The sequence below is a fragment of the Taeniopygia guttata genome, chromosome 10 (assembly GCF_048771995.1).
Source record: "Taeniopygia guttata chromosome 10, bTaeGut7.mat, whole genome shotgun sequence".
NCBI lineage: Eukaryota > Metazoa > Chordata > Aves > Passeriformes > Estrildidae > Taeniopygia > Taeniopygia guttata.
The window spans coordinates 17804655-17831047 of NC_133035.1; the positions used below are offsets into that span (position 1 = coordinate 17804655).

A 26393-nucleotide genomic window follows, 5' to 3' on the forward strand; every position below is an offset into this window, starting at 1 on the left:
CTTCATACTCATCTGACACCTTTCTGTCTCAATTTGCACTGCAGGGCTTTCCAGTACTGGTTAGATATCAAAATACTTCTGGTTATCTTTTGTAATTATTTTTTATTCTTTTGTTCTTAATATCTGTTTATTTCTGATGCATACTCTGTGAATGACATCATAGCTTAGCTTTATAGCTTTAATAACTTTTTTCCCCCAGCATTGCCTAGGAATTGTTCAAGGAATGAATAAGCATTATGAGAATAGGGCATTATAAGGACTCATTATAAAATGAAATGTACTCACAGCACTCACTACAGGCTTTTCTTCTCTGTTAGGGGGTATTATTAGAGGAAGGCAGATCCCTGAATTGAAATCCTAGGGAAGCTTTTTTCAGAATTCTAAAGCAAGTTAACCAATTGCATTAAAGACTGAGTTTAATATAGGCTTTAACAGAATCTACTAAACTTTATGAAAATAGTCCTCTTTGTGCAAGGACTTCAGTGTCAGCTAATCCAGATGAGTTTGCAACTCCTGCATCCAACCACGATGAAACTTTATTTCAAGAACTGACTTGAGTTTTGTTGATTTAACTGGTACTCATGTGGGTGATGATTATTATCCCTCAGGTGGTACAGTCAGAATTTCTCATTGCTTTATCATCTTCCAAGGCCATCTGAAGCTTTAGAAAGGGATCATCCTAATATTTTAAAGTGGTACTGGAGAGGAAATCAGTAGATGTTCTCCACATTCTGATCAGTGCTTTTGAAAAACAGCCTCCTCTATTCTAGCACTGTTCTTACCAAATGAATTCTGAGGTTTTCAATCCCAAGGAAACTGAAATGATCTTTCTGATGCTTTGTGTATCTGAGCCATATGGACCCCTTGTGTCTGTCACTGGGTTTGTCAGCTGTATGGATCATCCTGAAAGTGGAGTGGCATTAACGGGCTGTGGTAGTGGCACAATCAGTGGTTTGTTCCTTGAGAGCAGTGGTGAAATACAGCCTGAGCAACTGGACTCTGTGGATGCACCTACTGCAGATTGTAACCACATAGAAAGGGCAAACTCTCATGGCCTTATTGGAAGGGGGAAAATATATAAATGTATATTTATATATAATATATAACTTTAAATTCCACTTTTTAAAACGGATAATCTGAAGCCTTCAAAAGTTTAAGGCTTGAAGTCATGTACATTGCTTTTAACTTTTTGTCTGTAAGTTTAAAGATGATAAAAATTCCTTCAGTCCCTTCTGTATTCCTATGTATTTTTATTTTATAGGTTTTCATAGCTGCTGATGCAGTGATTTGTTTTTATTTTTGTTGTTACTCTTTCCCATACAAAGTAGCAGCTGAATGTGATGCCTCATGAAAACTGCCTGTAATGAAACACCTTTGTCCTGAGGCAGCTTGGAGCTGAATCACCGGGATGAGAAAGTTGAGTAACAAATAGTGTGAGGTTTAGTCATCCACAGCAGCTTCCCTGCAGCTGAGCCTCGCTCCTGAAAATTGGCGCTGCCTGGTGCTTTGCCTCGTTTTCCCTCAAAACAAAGGCATAAAAATAATGAGTATTTATCACATAATAATGTCACAAATGAGCTATTAAGCAGCAAGTGAGTTGACTCTTACAAGCTGAGTTAATCATGCCACCCTCATTAGGGAGAGGTTTGTGTCTACCTTTGCTCATGTGGTCTCTACTTTTCTCCCTCTGGAATGGATTGTTTTGCTGCTGGTGCTTAATCTCTGTGGAGCAAAAAAAAAAAAGATACTGGAATGAAAGAAAAAGTCATTTTCTGTTGTGAATCTTATGGTAAAATAGTATTGTATATTGGTAATAAATTGACACCGAGAGGGAGCCTATGGAGTTCTGGGGGAAAGAGGGAACTGAGATGGGAAGGAAGGGGTGGCTGGTGGTGGTTGTGGCTGTCTGGAGGGGTGATGGAGCTGAGCAGAGCTGGGAATATTTTCATGGGGAAAACAGGAGTGGGAAAACCACAGTGGGCTGTTGCTGAGTGTAGAGTGCTGTGCCTCAGATCGGAGATGCTGGAGGACTCCCAGAGTAGCCTGCTAGTGGGATGGAGGGTGAGTTGGGCTAATAAAGGCTGAGAAGGAATCTGGTCACTGACCTGGAAATAAAAAGTAGATTCTTATGGGATTCATGACCTGTCCGCCTCCTGCTTTTGCTTTTTCTCTTCCATCATTGCTCACCAGCAAAGAAAAGAGCCAGAGGACAGTGTTGTGCATGCAGATTGGCTGATTTGAGTGGAGGTGGTGGAACAGCAGGAAGCTTTTTATTATCTGCTGAGGAAGGAGGCACAGATAGATGAGGAAAAGGCAGAAAAAACAGGGCAGACTGAAGGATGAAGCCAACAGAAATACTAACTAGATACAGGGGGGATAAGTCAGGTAACAAATATTATTTAGCAACTGGTGAAATGCAGAAAGTTCATCATAACCATGGAGAAACTTAGTTTTCATAAGAAATAGTGAATTTGACTTTCTTAGTGTATTTGTCTCATTTTATTAAAGTGAATATTCTATGAAGCCATCTCTTCCCACCCATAAATATGATCTGGAGTCACAAAGCAACACCAAAACAGAGAGTGTAGTTTTTAGTAATCTAGTAAAACAGGCCTTTTTTCAGTTTAGTGTACTTAGTAAATTTTTCATATGACATATAGAGACAGACAATCCAACTGGGCAAGAAATATGTTTTATTAATTTTCAGCCACTGCTATTAATGTTACAACAAGCTAAAATCTTGCAAGTGTCTAGTTAGCTGTCCCTTGGTGATACCTTCTCAGTATTAACTGAGCACTTCTGGTTATTCATATTAAAATGAAGAAATAATTCACTAAAGCTCCTAGAAATGAAATAGTAAAAGAAAATAGCCAAACAGCCGTATTTATTTATTTTTAGTCTTGGCTTCAAGGTATCTAAATTTTAGTAAGGTCATGCAGAATCTGGGAGGATCTAGAGAATGCCAAATACTCACCCCCCCTAAGCTCCTAAAGTGTTTCTGTCTCTGAATAGTAATGCTTTCCTGGACATCTTCTGTATCAATGTTATCCTAGGAAATTCAAAACAGAAGCTGCATGTAGCCATGTTTCTAAAACTTGTGGTCAGAATTAAGCCCTAGCTGAGGGAAATAAGCTTGAAATAATAGAAGTACTCAATGAAACCAGAAGCATTGCTTTCTTGGCTTCCCAATTTACTGTGATAGAGTGACCTAAGGAAGGTGTCAAGGAAAAAGGAAAACTGCCCCACTGAGCTGTAAATTGAAATTCTGAAATAAGGGTCTTTTATTTATGAATCTGTATATCCTCTCTCTTGCAGTATTAGAAAGAGTTTTATTAACAGTGGACTTTAAATAACTAGCATAGGTGCCCAACTTTCACATGAAATAAAATAATCTCAGTATAATTCAATGCTACAAATTTTCTGTCTGGACTGAGCTTGATTGCAGTAATTGGTACCCTTGATAAGCTGTTCAAGGTTTCTGCCATTATATTTTGCCTTATATTTAAGAACATTAGAAGTGACCAAATGCAGCTGTTCATGTTTCTGCATTCTGCTCTCCCCATATTAATGGGAAGCTTGGAATGACAGAACTGTTTAACAGTCAGGATGGAGATGAGATAGAGAACTGCTGGAAAGTGCTGGCTCGATCCCTTTGTAGCTAAAAACTGCCAGGTAGTTTTTACCCCTCTGCAGGTTCTAAAAGGTTATCTGAGAGTCATTCCCAATTCATTTTTACCTTGCTCATGTTCCAGGGGAAGAGAGCTGCTTTACAATATGATACCAATACTGAAAATTTTAGAAAAATCAGACAAAAGCCCCACAGCAGCACAAGTTTTTTAGGCAGCATCATCTTTGGGGTGTTACTTTTACTAAGACAGGGGCTGAGTGGATGGAATTTGTTTACAACTTCATGCAGGTCGAGCCTCTGCTAAAAGCTCGTGTGAATTTCGGGAGTTTTCCAGGAGGTGGCAGCAGGACATTGATGGAATAGCAACAGACTTTTCGATCCTGTTAAAATTGTTTCTCTAATCCAGAGGCAGACTCTTGGCTCACTAGAAATCCATAATCTTAATGGGAATTACAGTATATTTTCACGAGGTTTTTCTAAGGGCTTTATTGTGGAAAGGTTGTTTGTGTTGCTTGGTAGCCCAACTGTGAGGTTTTTTTCCTATCCTTAAGAAACTTCTCTGACATGATTTAGTAATTTTTTGGTTCACTTTAGTGGTCAAAAGCAATGGCATTTTGGGAGTAAGGAAGGTGTGGAAAGACACTTAAAACTGTAGGCAAAAGGCATCCTTATGTTGCAAAGAAATTGTTTGGTTTGGATTACAACAACCAGTATAAAAGTGCATATAGGTGCACATATAAAAGTTGGGCCACATCTGCTTGAATTTGGAAATTACTCTAATTAAACAGGTTTGTGGCAATGACCTGCACCTCATTTGGGGGTTGAAATGATGCCCTGCATACCTTATGAGTGTGGGAGAGAGAAGGTACAACTGAAACATTATTTCTTTTAAAAATGGTTTGTGGTGGAAGACAACTCTGCCTGCTGCTGTCTCCTATCTGGCATGTCCCTCTTGTCCCCAGTTCTGCCCCTCAGATTGTCCCATCCCTCTGCTTGTTCTCATGCCTGTTACCCACTTTATTTATCACCACTCAGAAGTCAATGCAGAATAGTCTGAGCTATTGTGAAGAAAGATACCCTGGGAGCAACATCACTTTGAAATATTATCTTTGTGTGGGTTGTGCTGATTCTTTGCTGCATTTTGGACATGATCACAGTGCAGGTTAAGAACACCCATTCAGTCACTGGCTGCATTTTCCTGCTCAGCTGTGGGTGCTTCATTCATTCCTTTAGCTCAGGTTCGTGTGACTTTTCAGAGCACTGAAATTTCTGCTTTTCATGGAAGATTAGGAAAACTGTCACTAGAAGGGAACTAAACTTTCCTTAGCATATCCCTTATTTCTATGTTTATTCCTATTCTGTGCACTAGAGGCAGTTCTCACATCTTATTTCTCTGTGTAGCCAGGCTGCATTCATTTTTATGTTGGTTTTTTTTTTTTTTGTTAGTTAGTTTGTTTCCTTCCTCTCCATCTTCTCTTTCCATTTAGAAATATCCTTAAAGTTGCTGGATCATCTTTCCAGCTGTATTATCTACTCCTTTCTTCCAGTCTTTTGATTTTGGTTTAATATCTGTCTTGGTGTTATCTGCATATGATCACAGTGGGTTGGGAAGGTTATTCCTTGTTTGTGTTTGCACCTTTGTGTGTTCAGTCTCGGGTAGCCTGCTATTAATATTGTATTTTGAACTTAGAGCAGGTCTTCTGGTGCAGATGATATCTAACATAGGTTGGGAAAGTGTTCAGACTTCCACACTGTAGTTTGTACCTTTTAGTGTCCAACAGCAGCAGCCATGGCTGGTGAAAGGAGAAACCTCACAGCCTGGCTTGTTCTCTAGCTGAGAAATGGCACCTTGCCTTGGGTAATTAATTAGTCACTTGTTATACAAGTTTGGGTGTCCTGAGGAAATTAGGCAAATTGATTGGATTATTTTAATTTTTAAATTAATAAATCAGTCTGAGTGCTTGTGCTGTGTGAAGGAGAGCTAAATCTGTAATTACCTGTACTCTGCACTAACAGTTTATCTGACTCCTTTCAGAAGTGGGTTTTTACATTCTTGAATTCTTGTGAAACTATAAATTCAGAACAGGTTCTAAACAGATTATTCATCTATGAAAAGAGACTTTATCGAGATTATCTAAAATAACATATATCCTACATGCTTTGGAAATCCTGCAGACCACAGAGAAGCATTTTACCTAATACAGCATTACACCCTAAAAACAATACAATGCTGCCAGACCACAAAACATCCGCAATTTGGGACAGCAGATGTTTCTACACATGCTTCTTTTTAAGACCAAGAAGCAACACAAGGGAAAATAAAAAGTTGAACATTGAGAAAGAAATGTAATATTGTAGAGCTGGGGGAAAACTGGATGGACAGGGAGATTTGAGTAATTAGTAATTAATTCCTAAGAGTGCTAGGAAGATGTAGAAAAGTATTTGTCAAATGGAAACATATGTATGAGAAAGAATTTTTTTGTTTTTGTAATTTGTTCTTAAATACAGTTTTAACTTTGTCTTAAAAATAGCATGTTCATGAAAGCAAGAATTAGTTTGAAGTACAAAAAATCCTGCTATGCTATGCGTGGAAAGAATAGCAATTACTGTTTGAATTTATTTTTTTAAATTCTTTTTTTTTTTTTTTTCAGCACCGGATTACCGTAACGCCTTCTAATTCTTTTTAAATTTTATTTTAACTTCAGCTGATCCCACAGTTAAGGACTTAATTGGAGGCTTCACTGCTCTGCATTACGCAGCCATGCATGGCCGGGCGAGGATTGCACGCCTGATGCTGGAGTCTGACTACAGAAGTGACATTATTAATGCCAAGAGCAACGACGGCTGGACTCCCCTGCACGTCGCTGCTCACTACGGCAGAGACTCCTTTGTCAGGCTCCTCCTGGAGTTCAAGGCTGAGGTTGATCCGCTCAGTGATAAAGGTACTACACCACTCCAGCTGGCCATTATCCGGGAGAGGTCAAGCTGTGTGAAAATCCTCCTGGACCACAATGCCAACATCGACATTCAGAATGGTTTCCTGTTACGATACGCTGTGATCAAAAGCAATCACTCGTACTGCCGAATGTTCCTCCAGAGAGGGGCCGATACAAACTTGGGGCGCTTGGAAGATGGACAGACACCCTTGCACTTGTCTGCTCTTAGAGATGATGTGCTTTGTGCACAAATGTTGTATAATTACGGAGCAGACACTAACACAAGGAACTATGAAGGACAGACCCCACTGGCTGTTTCAATAAGTATTTCTGGAAGTAGCCGACCCTGTCTGGATTTCTTACAAGAAGTGACAAGTATGTATGTAAGAGAAGTTAATCACAGGACACAATGTCCTCTAAAAGCCTTCTTTGAATTTAGCCCCCAGAAAAAAAAAAAAGCTTCCTCTCTGCCCCTTGATGCTATTTAAATGCAGTAGAAAATTTCTGGGAAGGTGAAGGGATTGTGATACTGGGAGTTTCTTACTCAGCAAAGGTGCTAATGTTAACTGTACTTCATTTAAATTAATTTTGTTTAAATATCTATGGGAAGCATTCATTTTAAAGGAATGAACTGTAAAATCTCATTTTATTTCTGGCCTTAGCACATAAGATTTTTGAGCTTGGTTTTGTTGTTTGTTTAGGGGTTTTTTAGTGTCTTTTGTTTTGTTTTTTTTATTGCCATGCAAATGCTCGGCAGTTGATGGCTTTTTCATCTGCACTACAACTAGGGCAGAAAAGAGCTTTGGCTGCTTTGTGTTCTCCTACATTCCCTCCTTCCCTCCCTTAAACCAGACAAAAAAATGCCACAGTTCATTCCTGCAACTTGAAGGGATTTCATGTGCTGTGTAGCTTTGATTTGATTTTGTTGATGTCTTTGAAATATGAGAGATTTTAACTCATCATGACTTCTGATATTTAGAAAAAGTATTGGGCTCTGAATTTCTGGATCACTTTTGATTAACAGTTTTTGTTGTATTAGATCTACTGAAAGTTTTCCTCTCTCAACATGGATTGCTATACTAATGTTTCATAATCATAGTGTTTCCTAAAGCATTTAGGAATTGCTGATAAGCATTTGGCAGAGTTTGCCAATTCAAATATGTTAAGATGGCCTGGTAAATTATCATCCAACTAGAATGATCTCTGCACTACAGAGGATGTGGTGTTTCATATATCCTTTTTTGTCCCCTACCGCTCCTTTTATTTATTTTTTTTTTGAATGTGGTAATTTTTTAATGAGAATTAGATAACCTATATACTTTGTAAAGAAACTGAAAGTCAGTGTGGGCTGGAAGTGAATCAGCTGAGATCTGTTGTCAGTAGCTGACACAAATAAGCATTTGGAATTTCCTTTCTTTTTCTACATGATTTGTGGTGTTGTTTTTGCTTATATCTGAAATTGAAAGAGAATTTCTGGAAAGGTGGAAGTTGGTAATAAGATATACAAGCAATTAAGCAATTTTGGTTTAATTTGCCTGCCCCTTCTCATTCAAACACATTTCTTTCTGGTTTCCTTTTTGGAAGCCTCTCACTATATAGTTGCAGTGTCAGGGATTTTAGGAGATGATATAATATCCTTGCAGTGTTTCAGTCTTAGGATGTATCAGTAAGCATGAAAGCTTAGGCTGCTCCCGTGTTTCCTAAAGATCAGGGGAAACAGGAACTGTAACTTTCAGCTTGCAGATTCCATACCTTAAGGGTTTAATGTTAAGTGAGAAGTAAATTCTACTACAAAAAAAAAAGTAGCTTTAATTTGTGGTCAGTGTAACAGTGTTGGAACTATCCCAGTTCCATGCTGTTGGAGGGAGAGCTGGGAAAGCAGTGCTGACAAAAACAGCTCTGTGCTTCTGAGCAAAATAATTACAAATATATGTTTACAAACCACTGTAAACAAACTCTGCTGCCCTTTTTGTAAATATCCAAACACTGTCTTCCCTGCTTTTCATTAATAATTACTTTAATAAGGTGCTGTATAAGAGATGAGATGGATAAAGAGCAAGCTGGCATTTTGGTAGTGGAGTTCCCAGTTAAGTCTGACTGTACAGAGAATTGTTGAGATCTCATGCTGTAGTACTTTGGGGAAGAATCTTTTTTATGAGTCTACTGCAATATGTATTTTCTAGAAAAAAAAAAGTTTATAAAATTTTTGGACAATTTTTCTGTTGGTATTCTTCCTGAAACTCTTCTGAGGCTGCAACAGTGCCTTGTTCATGTGGCTTAACGGGAATTGCAGTTTATTTGAATCTTATACTAAGTGATTTATATAGAAATTCATAGCTGTAAGTTTTATATCTGCATCTGAAGTTTTGAAGAGTATATTTGATAGTAAAACAGGAAACAGTTTTTATTTTTACAGTAGAGTAACACTTTTAAGGCTAAAGATTAATAGATATTTAATATCAAAGTTATCAACCCAATCTGTGTGTTCAAGTGAAAGCAGTTGCATGCTGCATATAAATGAGATACTATTTAGTAATCTACATATAAGCTGTGAGTAGCTATTTTTTTTTTTTTTAGACTTGGAAAACATATTTGTACAGTTTCAGTTTCTCAGAAAATATCATTTGTGAATTTCTTTTTGTTTTGGTAGGTATTGTAATCGGTAATAATGGCAGCCTTTAGCCCAGGTCCCCGGTTGGGAATAACAGGCAAGAAACCAAGCTCTCAGAAATATTCAGTATTGGCCCTGAGAGTCTGCAAGAAGATATTGGATTTTGGGGTTTGACCCTGAAGGTCTGATATTCTTCCTGGTTACAGGTAGAGATTCTTTGCTCCTAGAGTAATTCCAAGAGGAAGTTATTCTATAGTTGTGTTTCAGTATTTAAGCACAAAGCTGGAAGTTAGGAATAACAGAGTTTTTGACCATGAGTCTGCTGTTGACTTGGTGTTCAGACTTGTGTGTTTTTCTCCCTCTCTCTTTTTTACAATACAAAAATAAGCAATGTCTCCCTGGGAAAAAAAACTATTGAAGATGAAAACTGCTCAATGATTTTATTAATCGCCTTTTCATTATCTGTATTACACTTTTCCTTTTTCAAAAAACATTTATTTGCAGCCACCGTAGTACCTAAGATCATTTGATAAAGAGTTGGTTTGGAGCAGTGTAAATGTTTCCATTTTCACATGGTCTGAACCTGCCTCTTCAGGAGTTTTAATGTGTTAAGCTTGGAATGCACTAATGCAAATTAAAGTAGAGAAGCTGGTATGTGATATATAGAAAGACAGAGATGCATAACGACTATTATTGGTAGTGTATGTATTTATAAAATTAGTGTGCAATCACAGGCCTGGATGAAATTATTTATTTTGAAGTTGAATGGGATTTGAGAATATTAAAACTTATAAAGTGAATGTGGGAGGTAGAAAAAATGCAAGCGTTAGAAAAATATGTAAGGGCTTAAATAAACTTCAAGATATTAGAAATTTCAATTAGGATCTTTAGAGAAGGGAACTTTAAAAAAGCCTGGAAACTTCCCCCTCCCCATAGCCCTCCTTTAATTGAATCTGTGTTCAGCTCAGGAGCAGGAGAGGCTGTGAGGAGCTGCTGGTCTGAGCTCAGGAAATTATCTGCCCAGAGCAGTGTGAAGTGGCTGGTGTGGAGACAGGTACCAAAGAACTCAGTTCTGGAACAACATCTAAAGCTCACCCAGTGAATTTAACTACAAATGTTTCATCTGCATTCCTTTTCTAATTTTTCAAAGGGCAAATCTGTGCCTTTGACTAGACAGTGTAATTTTGTGTTTAAATTTATATAGCACTGTAAATATGGAGAATAACTGAGACAGAAGTTCTGTTAAGGAAATCCTTAATCCTATACATCCTTTGTCTATCTCTTGGCTAACTCAAGATAACTTTTTGCTGCAGTTTTATTTTTTAACTGGAAGAAGATTTAAAAAAGTTTCTCTCTGCATAGTTTTAATTTTTATAAATACAGAAGTGTCATAGTGAATTAAGTAGATTTGTAAATATTTTATTTCATGGATAATTGCAAAGGAAATGGTATTTTCATGTTTGTAATAACATAGCAGATCTTTACTGGAATCTCAGGCTTTACTTGTTTCCTTGGATGCTGCTGGAAATTTTGCAGTGATGATTGAAGTCTGCTTTGTCATCCAGTTACACAGAGAACTGGGATAAGGGGATTATTTTATAATTTTCTACTCTACAGTTGACTATATTAAGTCGTTGAATCATTGTATAGCTATATACAGTTATTTATTTTGAAAGAATTTTTTAAGAGGCCTTCATAAAAAAATCAAATACTATTTTTATATGTGGCACTTAAGGTACAGCCATGCTCTACTCCCATTTGTACACCTATGCTGTATTCTGCAGAAATAATTTTAAAATAGCATAACAGTGCATCTTAAGCCTATCTTGATGTTCAGAGCACTTTACTTACTGTCTCCTAAAAATAGATAAACATTATGGTGTTGAAATTCTTAGCTGCATTTCCATAGCAATTTCAGTGAGACTGAGTTTACAGAGATGTCACACTTTTTTTTTTTTTTTAAAATACCTTTGCAAGCATATTCAAATCTTAATTTCATTGCCAAATACACCTGTTAAGTATAACATTGAGCCTCGCTGACATTCTGCTTTTTCATATAGGAATTTTCAGTCCAAAATAGTACATAATTTCTGTGCCAGGTAGACTGAAATTTAATAGACATCTAAAACTCATTGTGGGGAATTATTTTTCACAGACCAATGAAAACATATGTCAGGCTCAGACATTCTAACAGAGGCACACTGAACACAAAATTAAATTAGAACTTTTAAAATAACTTAACAGTTAAAAAGCTCTCTGTGTCCTGTAGAGCTGGAGGAATTTGTTCACGCTCTCAATGCACACTGTAATTCTACACTCATCCCTGCATGTCTGATATTAATATTTTAGACCTATAGATTTTTGATGTTAGCTTTTTCTGGTGTTTTGAATGCTGGAAATTTGTCTCCAATTAGTCTCCAGTTCTTCTGCTGTTGTTTTTTACAGAGTACAGACAGTGCATTTCCTAAACTTTAGACCTACTGCACTGAGCAGCCGAGTTCCCCTTCAGCTCAGCCTCACTCATTCCCTTGGTGATCCCAGTCTTTCCCTATGATCCCATTTTTGTGCATCCTCACGGTGTTTTGTGGCTGGTAGGTGTGAGTTTCTAGCTGATAAGTTCAATTATCCTTTTCATTTCCCCCCCTCAAAAAAGCCAGCAAATTCAGAACTCAGTTTAATTGCCAGCACTGGCTGCATTCCTTCACCGCTGTGAAATAAGGGATGGATTTAAGGGCTCGCTGCAGAAATAAATACTTTTCCTGATATTCTAGAGGAACTGAGCTGTTGCCGGCATACATCAGCCTGGTTTCAACATATTTGGTAAAATGTTTCAGAAGATTTTTATTTTTAAGTTCCCTTTGTAGCTAAAAAGAAATTACCAAATGGTTTCTCGCTACTGTTTTCAGCCTTTCAGAATTCCCAGGAGGGGCAGAGGCTCAGTTTGAGAAACACCACTCTAAGGGATTTTGGAGAGATACATTAATATTGTAGAGAAAACTGTGGGCGGCTTCTGAAATATGTCACTGATGTTATTTTTCATTTCTTAATTTCCTCAGAATCAGCCTATCCACTTGAAACCAATGGCACTGATTGTTTGCTTTAAAAGTACTTTCCTTTTAATAGTTAGAACAATTCATCAGAGGGGATCTTCTTGCAGCCTACAATGTATTAATTTCAGTTATTCCCAAATTTTCTCTTGGGTAACAGAAAGGTCAATTAATGATTGTTGCATTGTGTTTTTACATGGATTTTTTTGCTCTCGATCTGCAGTGGAGGAAATGGGTAGGGATTCCCCATTTCCAGCTTTACAGTACCAGATGAAAGTCCCCAAAAAAGAGTGCTGTCAGAGGCATCACAAATATGCCTCAATGGGCCTTAAATATAGGCTTATTGGATGAGTTTTATTTCTTGGGGAGCATTGTCTGCAGATGGAAGGCATGGGTATAAATGCAGAGCAGTTTTAATAGTGACTCAGTTCTTTGGCGAGATAACAAATCCTAAATAAAAGTTTTGTCTGCCTTGGGGATACAACAGCAAACTCTCAGATATCATAACCAGAAAAATTTTGACACTGCAAAAAGGCAAAGAATGGAGTTTTGAGTGGAAAATCAGATTAATTGTAATAATTAATTTATTATTATTAATTATAATAATTACAATAATAATATAATATTATTATTATTATTTGTAATAATTAATTGTAATAATCGTTAAAACATGATTTTTTTTCCTTTTGCTTTACCAGAAAAAGCTGATCTTTTAATAATAATTTTAAAAGCTCATTTCATTATTCAAGTAAAATAGTTATTTAAGTGGGAGAAAGCTCAGAAACTTACTTTTTTAGCAGCTGAAGAACTGATTTAGGAAAGTGCTTGAATTTTATACATACTGAAATCTGCTGCATCTAGATTAGAAAAAATCAAAAAGCAATTTCTCTTGATTCTTTAAGCTCATGCCTTACATTTCTTCTGTTTGGAAGAAGCTTTTCTGTCAGGTTTGGGACACTGTACACAAGAATTGCATTGGTGGGGATTTCTGCTTTTCTTTCCAGCACAGAGCACAAACTCTGGAAGGCAAAAGATGAACTATGCTTCTTTTTCCTGTAATTAATTCTTCTAATTTATTTGATTACTGCTTTAAAGCTTGCAAAATAAATTGACTGTATGTAATGATTTGGTGAACAGATGAGCAAATCCAGAATAACAGCAACAAGGTGGCCCTTCAGGGATGTGCTGGATGTTTTTAAGGTGATCAGTAGTTTTATGTGGCTGTTTTGCATGATAGTGGTAATTAGACCAGTTGAACCTTTCATGTTTGTGGGGTTTTTTGTTTCTTTCTCTTTTAATTCTCTTCCTTTCCAGCTTATTTGCCTAAATAACTTCCCAAACTTGTGATGCAGGATATAACCAAAGTTGCAACTTCCTAATGGTTTTTAAAGAGAGCTTTATTCATCATTTAACTTGTCTTACTTTGCCAAGTTACTAATAACATTTTTCATTTGCCAAACTAAGGTTCACTGACATTCGTCCGTAATCCTTTATTTTTTTTTTTCCTTTTCATTCAGATGCAACCAAGAATGAGTAAGTGTTCCAGACACCGTTTCTAATAAATCACAAATGCATTAATAACCCTGGAATTTGCAAGGCGTGACCTAAGACACCAGCAGCCACTAGATGTAGCAACTGGTGCTTAACACTGGAAATGTCCATTGTTAACACATTCCCAGGAAATATTTTTTAGGCTTATCAGGGGAAAATGTCATACATTTGATAATCGGGTCTTTTTGAATTAACTGATGACCAATTTCTTCTGGGTATTTTAAGTTGTCTGTTCTTTTATGTTCTCAAAAACCACGTAGGATGTTAATTAAAAGACATTTATTTCTGAAACCAGAAATCAGTGTCTCATAGCTGATTTATTGTGTACTCTACTACAGAAAATACACAAAGTCCTCTAGTCCTTCATAATTTCTAATGCTGCTGTTTGTAGTCAGCTTTTGCTTTCTGAACCCTGTTTTAAAGCATCAGAACTATTTCGTTATCACCATTAAGATTGTTTGGTTTCTTACCAAAATAACTTTCCTTTCCCTGAAGTTTGAGCGTTGTGCTGTTGTCCGAGTTGCCTAAATTCTTTCCTTCAGGTGGAAAAAAAAATTGCCAAGAAGAAACCACTGGTGGACAGAGTAACCATTGGTCTGTGTTCTAAGTCATGGATGAAGGATTTAATTAAAAACAAATTGACATTTAGGTGGTGATAAGTATAATAAAAGTATTTTCAACTTACATAAAGGAAACTCAAATTTTCATGTTTTTTAAATTTCAAACCTAATTTCTTTAAAAGCAGACTGAGACTATTTTCATGCATTACTTCTGCTGGCTTGCCCTGGATAATTTTAGTGCTTAAGATAAATCCCAGTGTCTAAAAATCCCTACCTGCCTGTCAGCCCATTTCTATAGATACCAACAGAAGCACCTGCATTGTTCAGGGTGCTGAGTATTTTGAATTTGACAGTCATTGGGTCCCATAACCAAGTCTTGGCTTGGAGAAAAAAAAAAATTAAGAAAAAGAGGCTTACACAGTTAAGTCGATGATCAAAATATTGATTAGCACAGCTTTGATGTGTTACTGGAATAACTCCAAAAAAGCTGTAGCAGAATGAGGAAAAAGCACAAAGGCAGGCAGTTTGTTCAGAGGTTTGGAGTGGTTCCCGTGTTGGGGGATGTTAGCTGGAGTTTTCAGCTTTGGGAAGAGGTATGAAGCATGAGTGGAGGATGGAGGTTTATATAAAGGTATGTAAAATTATGACTGGCGTGGGAACAATTATTCATTATTTTCCTTGTAACTCAAAGAATGGCAGGCATGTAACAAAGCCATCAGGAAGCAGATCTAAAATAAATAAAATTACTTTGCAGTTTTCCAGCCAACGCCTAATTATATTGTGAAATTTGTTGCCACAGGATGTTTTGGATACTGAAAGTATGAATGGGTTCAAAAAGCACTAGACAGATTTACAAAGGGCAAGCTATTCACAGCTATTAAAGACATAGATCTGTGTGCAATCTCTGGGCTAGGAAGGCCCAAAGGCACCGGTGCTGAAAGCTAGAAGGGTTTATTGGGGCAGGATTTCTCAATGTCTGTTGTTCTGCTCTTTTTCTCTTTCTTTCTTCCTTGGGATCCATTGCTGGGTGCATTCAGATACAAGACTTCATTAAGTTTTCTGAGATTATTTTGGATAGAAGGACCGAACCCCAATTGTTTCTCAAGGTGTTTGATTTTGAGTAGTTTCCTGGTAAGAATGAGCTTGAAAGAGAATTGATTATTTTGTAAAATCCTTGCCAGGAATGCTGAAGTTTGTATTTATCCTTGGTTAAGTCAAATTTGGGAGAAAGGACAGCCTAGGACAGTGTGATAACAGAAAAAATTTTCCTCTGTGGACAGTGGTTAATTCACATTTTCATCCCTTTCTGTTGGATGAGGGTTTGGCTGCATCCAAAGCCTGAAGGCTTTAGCTTTTCATGAGAAAGGAAGGAAAACCCCAATCTTTAATCAATCTGCCACAGCTATCCTGGAATAACTTCCATAAATCCTCACTTTCTGAGGAAACTTCTTAGTCCTGTTACAGCTGAATTTAGAAGTTCCTGACTCATTGTTTGAAAGAAAAGCAAGACTGAGGGGTTTTTCCCCCAAAGATAGAAAAAAAAAATCCACAAATTTAAATGGAGGAGTTCTACTGTTCTGTAATGCATAAACATATGTTGCCATCTGGTGGGAATCCTCACATAGGTGAAATCACTTTACACTGGCATCAGTAAAATGTTGTGCATATAAAAATGTTTTTAGGATTCATCCCTTGGTTTCATTGAGTTCATTAAAAAGGTATTAACTTGTAATTCTCATGTAATTTTTCCCTTCCCTCTCCCTCTTAGGAAACAGCAAACCCCTGTCATTTTGCAGAGTAAATGATGTCTTAAAATACATTTAAAATGTGATCATTTTATTTTTATGTGTTCCTTTTGTCTTTTCAGGGCAGCCCAGAAACTTGCAAGATCTATGCCGAATTAAAATCCGTCAGTGTATAGGCCTTCAAAACCTCAAACTGCTTGATGAACTACCCATTGCCAAGGTCATGAAAGACTACTTAAAACACAAATTTGATGATATCTGATATCCATGAAGAGAGGAACTGTGAGCAAGTTTAGTTCTATTCCAGATACTGAAGAGGCTTGTTGCCTTGCACAAAGTATATCCTATGCAAATTCTGATTTTTCTGTGAAGTCAGAAGGCAGGTATACACTTCCTTGGGTTTTTTATACCACAAGCTAGAAGGTCTTAATTTTTGGTTTCTTGGTCCAAATTTACAAGGTCCAAGCTTTCTATACAATATTGCATTTTAAAAATTGCTGTTGGTTTTCTGTTTGTTTTCACATTATGTGTGCAGACTTGCCGTGGAGATGGAAGGCAGCCCCTTGAGGGAAGTGCTTGGTTTGAGTTGGCATGCTGAGCAATGATGCAAGAACTTAAAAGTTTGGAAATCAAGGCACCAATCCTGCAAAAGGATACAGATAGACCTCCAGAGCCCTGTGTGTTAGGACCTCTTGTCTCTGCCAGGTGTTTGTTTTTGCAGGACAGAGGGAAGAGGGGATAATCAACATGTCCTCGGGTACTGTATGAATATAATTTGGAAACTGAGGGAAAAAATGCAGTTACCTTGTTCAATTTGAGGGTCTATGGGTCTCTACATTGGCTTTTTTTTTTTTTTTTTTTTTTTTTTTTGGCATTTTTCTTTTCCTAATTACTGTAGTTGGGATGCCTAGGAAATTCGGGCCCTCTTTCCCAACATTGCCTGTTGAATGGGCTGTTTGTAAGTCTGTTTTTACCAGTGACAGTACACTACAGAGAGGCATAGCCTCTGTATTTTTTACATTAACTTAGGAGGAAACAAATTTAGATTTTTCTTTTAAGCCAATGTATTCTGTTGCTCATACAGTGCCTCCTGTGCAATAATCTCTCTGATGTGTTTTCCCTTGATGTGTGATTCCCCCACTATTCCTCATTTAGGCTTAGTGCATTATTTGTGAGAGCAGGAGCTGCTGCCTCGCTGTAGTGTTGATATGACATTACAGAAATGATGTAGCAGTTGCTGTTCATTTTTAATCCCTGAATTTCATGAATGTATAACCTGCTTTATTTCACTTTCAGTTGAGATTTTTATCTACGGGTTATCAGCCAAATTGTGTCAAAAAAAAAAAAAGGTAAATTGGTTTTAAAAGCAATGTGGGGAGTGGGGGTTGTTTTGACTGCTCTGAAATTCAGTTTGTTTCAGGTTACAGCACAGGAAGTGCACATAAGTTATTAACTAAGAAGACAAGCCCCACTGACATTGAAAGTTCAAATTTTGCAATTAATCTGAAAGCAGAAACTGAGAGGAGTGCTGAAATCTGGCTACTGAATGTGTCTTTCAAACCAGGTATTAAAAGATCTGTTGCAAAGTTTTGTTTCTGATCATAGGAAAAAATTCATCTCTTGATCAAAAGATTGGGCCAATATGTGCAGTTGTTTCCCTCTCTTTATTTTCAAGGCATTACAGACTCAGCATAAGGTTCTTGCCAGAGTTCTCTATTTTTATTTTGGCATCTGCCTGGCTCCAGAAGAGCGCCTCTGATAGTAGGAGTGTTTTTGTACCAATTGCACCAACTGAAGTGGGAGATGAAAGGAATGATGATGGCTTTTAAGTTTCATACTGTCACTTTCAAAATACTTAGTGTTAAAAATAGGAAAAGCAAGGTAAGGCAGGTAAACTTATATTATTTAATCCTGCTAGTTCCTTTTTAATATTTGATAACCCTGGGCTGCAGCTCCCTGAGAATGAACTTTATCACTGCTAATGGATGCACCGGAACCATGGCAAGCAAGGAGGATTATCTGTCCCTATTGTGCCTGGCATTGCATCAGGTTTCCAGACAATGAGGGATTTTGGAGATTCATGGCTCAGAGGGTTGGCAATGGGCTGTTGAACCTTTTTATCTCCAGCTTATACCGGTTCAAGTCCAGCTGCTGGAGCAGTGACCAGAAGTTCACATCTTGTCAGTGTGAGTGAGCAAGTCCATCCTAACACCTTGCACTGGGTTGTAGAGCTTGTAGTGCTTCCTCCTGGTTGTATCTGTGGAGTAGAGATGGGCTGTGAACTTGAGTGCTTGGCTCAAATCTCTGGGCCCCTGTGGAGGGAAGATCAGCCATTCCAATCTTTGAGCTCTCCAGTGCTGAGGCAGGGCAGACTGGCAGGTTTGAACACAAATCTTCCATTTTCTGACATGAAATCAGGAACTTAAAACTGTTTTCTTTACAAAAAAACAAAACAAAACAGACTTAGTATTGTTCACTACACTTGTAAGTTGGTCTAAACCAATGTCCTTCCCCACTGAATTTTTACAGTAATATTTTCTAAGGTAATCTAGAGTATATTTTAGTTGCAATCTATATTAAGACAAATTATTTGTTCTGTCTGTTGCTGTGACTGAAGAAAATTATGAAAGACTTTGTTGGTAACAAGAATGCTATTTAATGAAGAAATGTGTAATTCCATTATTTATTGTTTGAGGTTTGTTTTTTGGTTATTTCTTTTAAGTAACTGACATCTAAAAGGGAACACACATATGTTTCAGGCCAGTAAAAAGCCTTTCTTTTAAATTAATTTTCATCCTCTCCTCTCCCCAGGGTGGAAGGAAGCCCTCACCCTTTTTTGCAATGCTAAGCCATCTCTTGTAGCTGGTTTCTCACTTTAATTCTTGCAAAGCACTTCAGTACATGTGAATCTGAACCTACTGATAGTCCTGTGCACTATCTCTGGTTATCCATGTACTCAAGTGCAGATAAAGTAGGATTATTCATTGGTAATCCTACCCAAATTTCAATAAGGGGGAATTTGGTATTTTATTTTTTTTTTAATTATTATTTTCAATATTGTGCACAAATACCTTGAAGAACAAACTGACCTTTGTTTTTCATTTGGAGTAGAATGTGGAAGGAGAAGTGCATAATAGGGACTTGTGATGTAGCCTCGTTCCATTACCTTTAAATTCACGGTTGAACACTTTTAATAAACCTTAAAAAATTGGCAAACACACCAAAGAATCAATATGAGTAAAAGACTCTGATCATTAACAAACTGCAAACCTCATCCTTTAAAACAAAGCAGAAAGTTTTTTGTAAATATTTATGTTTATAAATGTACAGCAGAGTAAGAGTGTTTTTTAGATTATTTAATTACCATATTTCTAAACTATTTACATTATAGACAATACTTGTTAGTTTGAAGAGCTGAGTGGGTTTGTTTTGTTTTGGGTTTGTTTTCTTTTCTTTTTTTTTTTTTTTTTTTAAATTCACTGTCACTCATGCTTGGAATAAGTCTGGCTTCCTTGGGATAGCGTGGAAAATTTGGTTTTCTGGCTCTGGTTGGCAATCATAGGAGAACACATCTGGACAAACTCTTCAGATAAATACCCAGAGGCAAAAGAAAAGATATGGCATCTTTACCAGGATGGGCTGGTTTGGAGGAAAAAACCTGCCCACAAGTGCAGCTTCCATGCAATGCTGTGTTACCAATACCATCATGTATTTTGTTCTTCCTTTGCAATGTAAGTTTTTGCTTTGGGTCAATTTGAATTTAAAAAAAAAAAGAAAAAAAAGAAAAAGAAAAAAGTTAAACCTGGCTAAAACCTATTTTTGGTTTATGTTCTGTTTATTTCTAATGTAATGTTTTAATAACATAATACCACTTTACACATTTTCTCTCCATGTTTGTCTGTCTCTTCTACTGCTGTTCCCTTCTCTGGGGTTCATGATTCTGTAACGCATTTGGGACTCAAAATGCCCCCACAAATGAGAGTTCAGATGTCTCATGAGTTGTAATGTGATTTTTTAACCACTGATTATGGACAGAACCCTTACAGAATAGTTTGGGGTGGAAGGAACCTTTAAACTCATCCAGTCCCACCCCTGCCACGGCGGGGACACCTTCTACTGTCCCAGGGTGCTCAATACCCCACCCAACCTGGCCTTGGGCACTTCCAGGGATCCAGGGCAGCCACAGCTGCTCTGGGCACCTGTGCCAGGGCCTCCCCACCCTCCCAGTAAAACAAAACTCACTCTAGAGCTGGGCTTTGGAAGGGGGAACAAACTGGTCCTACACTGTGAGTGGTTGGGTTTTCCTTGCTCAGATTCCAGCACTGCCACTTCAGGGTTTTCTGACAGGTTCACCTTTCTTCCTTGTGCTCATGCACTGACCAAGATACAAAAATGACCAAGCAGAGGCTGCATTTTAGGGTGAATTTACTACTAATAAAAAAGGGGGGTGTATATGAATATTCCTGACACACAAATAGAAACTGGAACGTTTGGGTTCAGTCACGAGAAAAATGTACAACCAAAAGTTGCAGTAAGGTTTTGGATTCTAAAAATTTGGAGAGGAACGAGACTAGATTTCAAGACATTACTGCTAAGGAGTAATAGAGGAAAAAAAATCTATTTCCATCGCTCAGTAACAAACTTCACAAACATCACTGAGAGAGCATTCACTGTTCAACCAGCAGTTTAGAGCTGCTGCTGATGGTTTTTACCAGACTGGCCAGGCTTTGGCTGGGCTATACTGAATGCTGTGCTAAAGACTTTGTTCCTGTTTATGTATCATATTTCCTGTTTGAGTGTTCACTTGTGAAGTTTAAAACAATTAATAGCTAATGTTACTACTTGGAAAAACCTGATTTACAAGCTGTTGACAAATGATGTGTTTAGAATATACAGTCTTTATATATATTGGTAGAAGTGGGTGATAGAGAAGTGTACTTACTTTATATGGCAAAACATGGGGTTTTTTTACCATAGTGAAAAACAAAAAATTAAAACCTTTGAAAGAAAAATTATCAGAGCACAAAACAGGCTCTGCTGTGTCTTTTCCCAGAGTGGAAACAGGCTGGAGTGAAGCATTTAAAATCCCTGCTCAAGTCTCTCCCCTCTGCTTTGGTTGGGGCTACCATTACCTCAAAGGTTTTATCCTGTTCTTGGAAATTGGAATAGACTAAAGTTTGCTTTTTCCTTTATCACTGCCACACTGAGTCTCTGCTGCTCCTTGACTTACCAGCCAAAGTAAAGCCCAGCATGTGATTTAATCCCAGGGCAATAAGAAACAAAGCAGGTATATGCACTGCTTTATGAAACCATGCTACCAGGAGTTCTTCAGCCGGTGCATTCCCCAGGGAACCACAACGTGCAGCTGGAACAGCAAAATCTGGGCTCCAAAGCTGTGCTGACTTTTATTGGGAAGTCTCCGGCTGTCTGGTGAAGAAGTCAGAGCTCCAGCTGTTTCCTCCACATCTGGGCTCTCTAGTGCTGCTAGCTGCTGTTTGTGAGGTCCCAGGTAAGTTCTGAATGTTGTCATGTTTGCAAGAAGGATGTTTGACCATCTCCAGAGAATCTTGTAAAGGCTCTGGAAGCATTTCTGAACCTTCTTCAGACTTGCAGGTTTCTCACGTGGTAGAGTTGGTGTACACTTAAAACAAGTGGGTTTGAGAGTGGTGGGTGCTACAGGGTCAGAATTTCCCTCACTTTTAATTTTATCTGCTGCAATTATTTTACAGACCCCTCAGCATCCATTACATGGTCCTAAAAGGAGTGAGAAAGCTGAATGAAAAGAAGCTTATAGGCAGGTTATACAAGAGTAAATACTAAAATTTAGTAATGTAGGTCTGTAAGTAACTGATCTACAGCAAAATCATCTATTCTTTCTTAAAGACCACAAAATTTTCCAGAACGAAAACTCTTCTGTTCTGACTTGCAAAAATAGAGTTTATTTGCAGTCTTAATAGACTCCAAATAGATCATCTCCTGTTCTGTCATGAGCAACTGGAAGTTAATGGATGTGTTCTACTAAATTCTGTCCTCATTTCTGACTTGGACCATTGTAACTCTACTGAAGGTGGTGGTTATTCAACATTTAATCTGGTGTGAAATAGCAAATAATTGCTTTGGATGATCAGCTTGCAGTCCTGCTCCTTGTTTTATGGTCTAATGAGGAGAGTATTTTTGGAAGGTATTTGTGAAACACTTTGAGAAGGAGCACTGGGAAGCATTCTGTAGTTCAAGCCAACTTTATAAGCAACCAGCAGACAATTTTATTTTTTTCCTGAAAACACTGCCTGTTTTGCTAGAGTTACTTACTTAAACTCTGATATCTCATCATGAGATGGTGAGATATTTCAGTTTGATGTTCCATTCCAAATCTTGAGAAACAGCAGATTGAAGTAGATCTGCAATGAAATGTAAACTCATTTTATTTTAAAGAATTAATTTTTAAACCATTAGAGATTAAATTTTATATACATTAGCATAACAGCAGGTTCTTACATTCTTTGCTGAGTGTGTGACTGCTTGCAGTCTGTGTTCACAGTGTGCTGAAAATACAAGGTGGTGAGTTTGAACAGCATCTCTGGATGCTCTGGGTCTGGAACTGTCAGATCTGTCCTTGACAAGTCAAAGGTGATACTGGAAAATGTTATTTTCTATGTCTTGTCCACCTACAAGCCAATATAAGTGGGATTTTTAGTTTCTCATCTGTTCCTACCTGACTATAGTATTTGCATGGAGTAGTAGAAATTTAGATTCGGCTTCATCTAATGCTTGATTTTCTAACCTCAGAGTACCCAACTGCAGGATGTGGGTTACTGAGAATGACTTCCAAGGTGTGTCTGTCTGAAACAGCCCAACTTGAGATCCATCCCCTGGTTCTCTTGGATATTGCTCATCTCTGTTAGGAAGCAAAACAAAATAATTTTTAGAGAGCAGTCAGTCTGAAAATAAAGTGCCCAGGATGTTTGGTAAGAGGATGAAGTTTAGATGTGTGTGGGATTGTGTGAGGGAGAGAGCAGAAAATGTGCCTTTTGATCTTAAGAAATGTTTGGTATGTGGGTTGTTGGGCTTAGAAGTTTGAACGTCCTTAATATAAAATAATCTGTGTGAGTATTTGCGTCTGTTCCTTTTCAACTTTGTGTGAGTTATTTAATGTTTAGTGGGCCAGAAAAAAAAAAAATCACTGTTTTCTGATGGTTCAGGCACCCTCCTGATGAGAGGAAGACTTGAATTAAAAGTTCCCACTCTGAACCAGGCAAAGTAATTAAGGATGGGGATTTGTACTCACATTCCCACCTTTTAGTGCTGTGATTACAGGTTTGTTAAAATAGTGCCATAGAGAGAGAAAATACCAAAACTGTTACACAATCTCCAAAGCTGACCCCGAAAGGTCATTCAAAGCAGGTTCCCAGCTGGTTGGAGTCCAGTCCTGATGTCTCCTGCCCTTGTGAACAAATGACTGAAGCTCATGGGGCTTTTTTATCTGTAATCCACCTGAGAAAATTAAGCCAGACCTCTTCTGGTTCCCTGAGCACCTTGCCTTGAGCTCCTGTGTGTTTGTGTTTGGGTGCCACACCCGAGGAGGTGCTCGAGGCCAGGCTGGATGGCTTTGGAGCAGCCTGGGGTAGTGGAAGGTGTTCCTGCCCATGGCAGGGCTGGAATGAGATGAACTCTGAGGTCCCTGCCAACCCAAACCAGTCTGTGACTCTGTGGGCACCCTCCTCCTTCCAGCTCTTGTCTTTGGCATCAGTGCTGACTTTGTCTCCTTCTTCACAACTTGTGTTCCACACCTCACTTGAGGAGGAGGGAGAATGGGATATTTCTTGCTCCAGAGGAGACCATCCTAGCAGGTGGATTGAAAGGTGTCTAAGTGAGAAATTCTAATGTGGTGTCAGTTTTTGTGATACTGCTCGGGACTTTGCTGTCTTGGCTAAAGACTCAATACTTTTTTTCATAAAACCAAAATATCTTACCCTGCGTTTTCATTGACTTCAATTCCAGTGTTTCATTCCAGATCACTGATTTATCTTATGTTTTTTTAAGACTCTAACACTTAGCAAAGTTCGTTCACATCACAACCAGTTACTATTTTAATGAATCAAACTGATTAAGAGCACAAAAAATGTTACAGTGACATATCTGCATTGTTAGTACTATATCCTGCAACTCTGCTTTTAATTTGTTCGTGTCCAAGTAAATTAAATTAAGGGGCTGTTTTAGGAACCTCATCAGTTGTTTTCAGCCAATAGTAAAAAACACTTTAATGATTCCAAATAAGAGTTCTTTGAAAGGTGTCCAGGTAGGGCAGTTTCAGTCTTATCTGATAAATAGCTTCAGATCTTCTGTGCTGCAGATTGAATCTTGTGGTTTGTGTTTTCTTCTTCCCGAGTTTGGGTACACTGATTGTTTTTTTCCTCAAGCCATTTTGCCAGAATTTTTTTAAATTTACCAAAGTTCTTCTTTGCTCAACTTGAATTGCTTTCATGATTCATTGATCTTCCTTCATTCTTGGTTAGAGAAGAACTTTGAATGAGAACAGACTCCTTCTTTTAAAGGGCATTTTTAATGCCCCCTGTGTTTTACCCAGATGTTCAATATTTTATCCAGTATTTTGCTAATATATAGTTATCTTGTCAATAAAGTGGCTTTTTACCAGATACATTGAGCTATTAGTTATATTGGTATACAGCTGAACTTGCTGGCTTTGAGTATTTCCTGTGCTTCATAAATACTTGTATAATCTGTTGTGCAGGCTCAGCTGTTCTTAATTCTAATGTGATTCATATTGTGCTTAGAAATCTGACATTCTTGGCTTGTCAGAAATATTAATATATGTTAGTGCCATATCTATCGAAAATTGACATGTTTTGTGCAGGGCCTTAATTTTCACTTCTTTATATTGCAGCATTCCATGTTGAGCAATGCAGCTTTGTTTGCTTTTAAATTTCCCTCTCACCTTCAGCCCTGAGAAACCAGAAATAATTAGATTATATCTTTCTCTTGGCTCGCATAGTTTTCACTTGTAGTGAATTATGCCATGCAAAACTATCCCTCCAGTGAGAATTTGGTTGTCATTGTTAAGAGCTACATCTGGACTGTGTAATACTTCGTGTGTTGCACTACAAAGAGGCTTTGCCTGTGGCTCAGTCACAACTCTACCTCACCAGTGAGTTGGAATAGCTCTTTCCTCGGGTATAAGTGCCACAATTCACCTCCCCAGGCCTTTCTGCTGTGGGTAAGGCTGCTGGACAGACAAAAATGTTGCTCTAAACCTCCAGAACAGAAATGACCCTAACTCTTAACAGCCCAAAGTATTACAGGAGTGTTGACCTCCATGTGGACAAGTCCTGTTTCTTCAGTGGGTGATGGAAGTTCAGACTTCCACCTACTTGAGCCAAATACTTTATCCTGGTAGCTGGATGAAAGTTCAGCTTCAGGAAAGAAGTTTGAATGCACCTTTAAGGTCTGTATGACAGTGAATGAAAAGCCTTTTCTCTCCAGCCCCTTCTGTGTTTAATTACCCAACCGCAGAGGAGCTGAAGCTTTTGTTTCCAGGTTGAGTCCTGATTTCAGCTGAGAAGTAATGAATGTTGCTGTCTCTCTGTACAGTCTTTCATCTTGCTGATGATATCATTTTCTTGTATAATCGTGGGGGTAGTAAATGATTCCTATTCAGGCTTCCTCTTTAAAATCAGACTTGGAGATTCCCTTGCTCCCCACTCTGGTTTTGCTGCTGTCACCTCTTATGCCACGCTCTTTACTGGAACAGACCCACCAGGTCTTCCCTGAGGCTTTTTTGATTCTGATAGGGCACTCTAGACTCTTCTCTGGAGGATTCTCTTGGTTGTGAAGTAACAAGCAGTGCCACTTGGTTGCCCAGAGAGGAACACAAAAAATGTGTGGACTTTGATTTGGGGTGTTTGTTTGGGTTCTTGTTCTCCCCTTATCTTCAGGGTCAAGAGACCATCAATTGCTCCAAGCAGCAGTGCCCCTGTTGGCAGAAACCTCAGTGGTTGCTCTAATTGCATTAAATTCTTCCTTGCATCACAGTCATGCTTAGAGATGGTGCTGGAGTCTTGTTGAAATAAATCTGGACTGATACTGAATTGAGGTAGCAGTTAGGTGCTGTCTTTTTCTGTCATGCAGAGGAAAATGCAGAGCTTCAAGCCTCATGTCTCTTAAGAGTTTCCATCCATGTCCTCTCTCTTCTCCTTTTCCCAAAACTATTACAGAATCAGCAAAGTCAACTATTCTGCATCAAAAAAAAAAAAAAAAAAATCTACTTGGAATTGAAACCTTGACTGCCTGTTTTGTGTAC

The 26393-nt window shown here is 38.0% G+C and overlaps 1 protein-coding gene across 3 annotated transcripts in view; it reads left to right on the forward strand.

Moving 5' to 3' along the window:
• The window catches only part of ASB7 (ankyrin repeat and SOCS box containing 7), a 29952-nt gene extending 9879 nt beyond the window's left edge, over positions 1-20073 (forward strand). The window contains exons 5-7 of one of the 3 annotated variants that reach the window (XR_012057521.1): positions 6334-6939; positions 9215-9381; positions 16201-16330. Coding sequence is in view for 2 of the 3 variants with exons in the window: in XM_002199905.7 (XP_002199941.1) it covers positions 6334-6939; positions 16201-16340 (746 nt within the window). In the remaining variant the exon portion in view is untranslated. Of the gene's footprint in view, positions 1-6333; positions 6940-9214; positions 16066-16200 lie in introns of those variants that run through there. The other 2 variants (XM_002199905.7, XM_072933749.1) reach the window with 2 other exon arrangements.
• The last annotated feature ends 6320 nt before the right edge of the window (positions 20074-26393 follow it).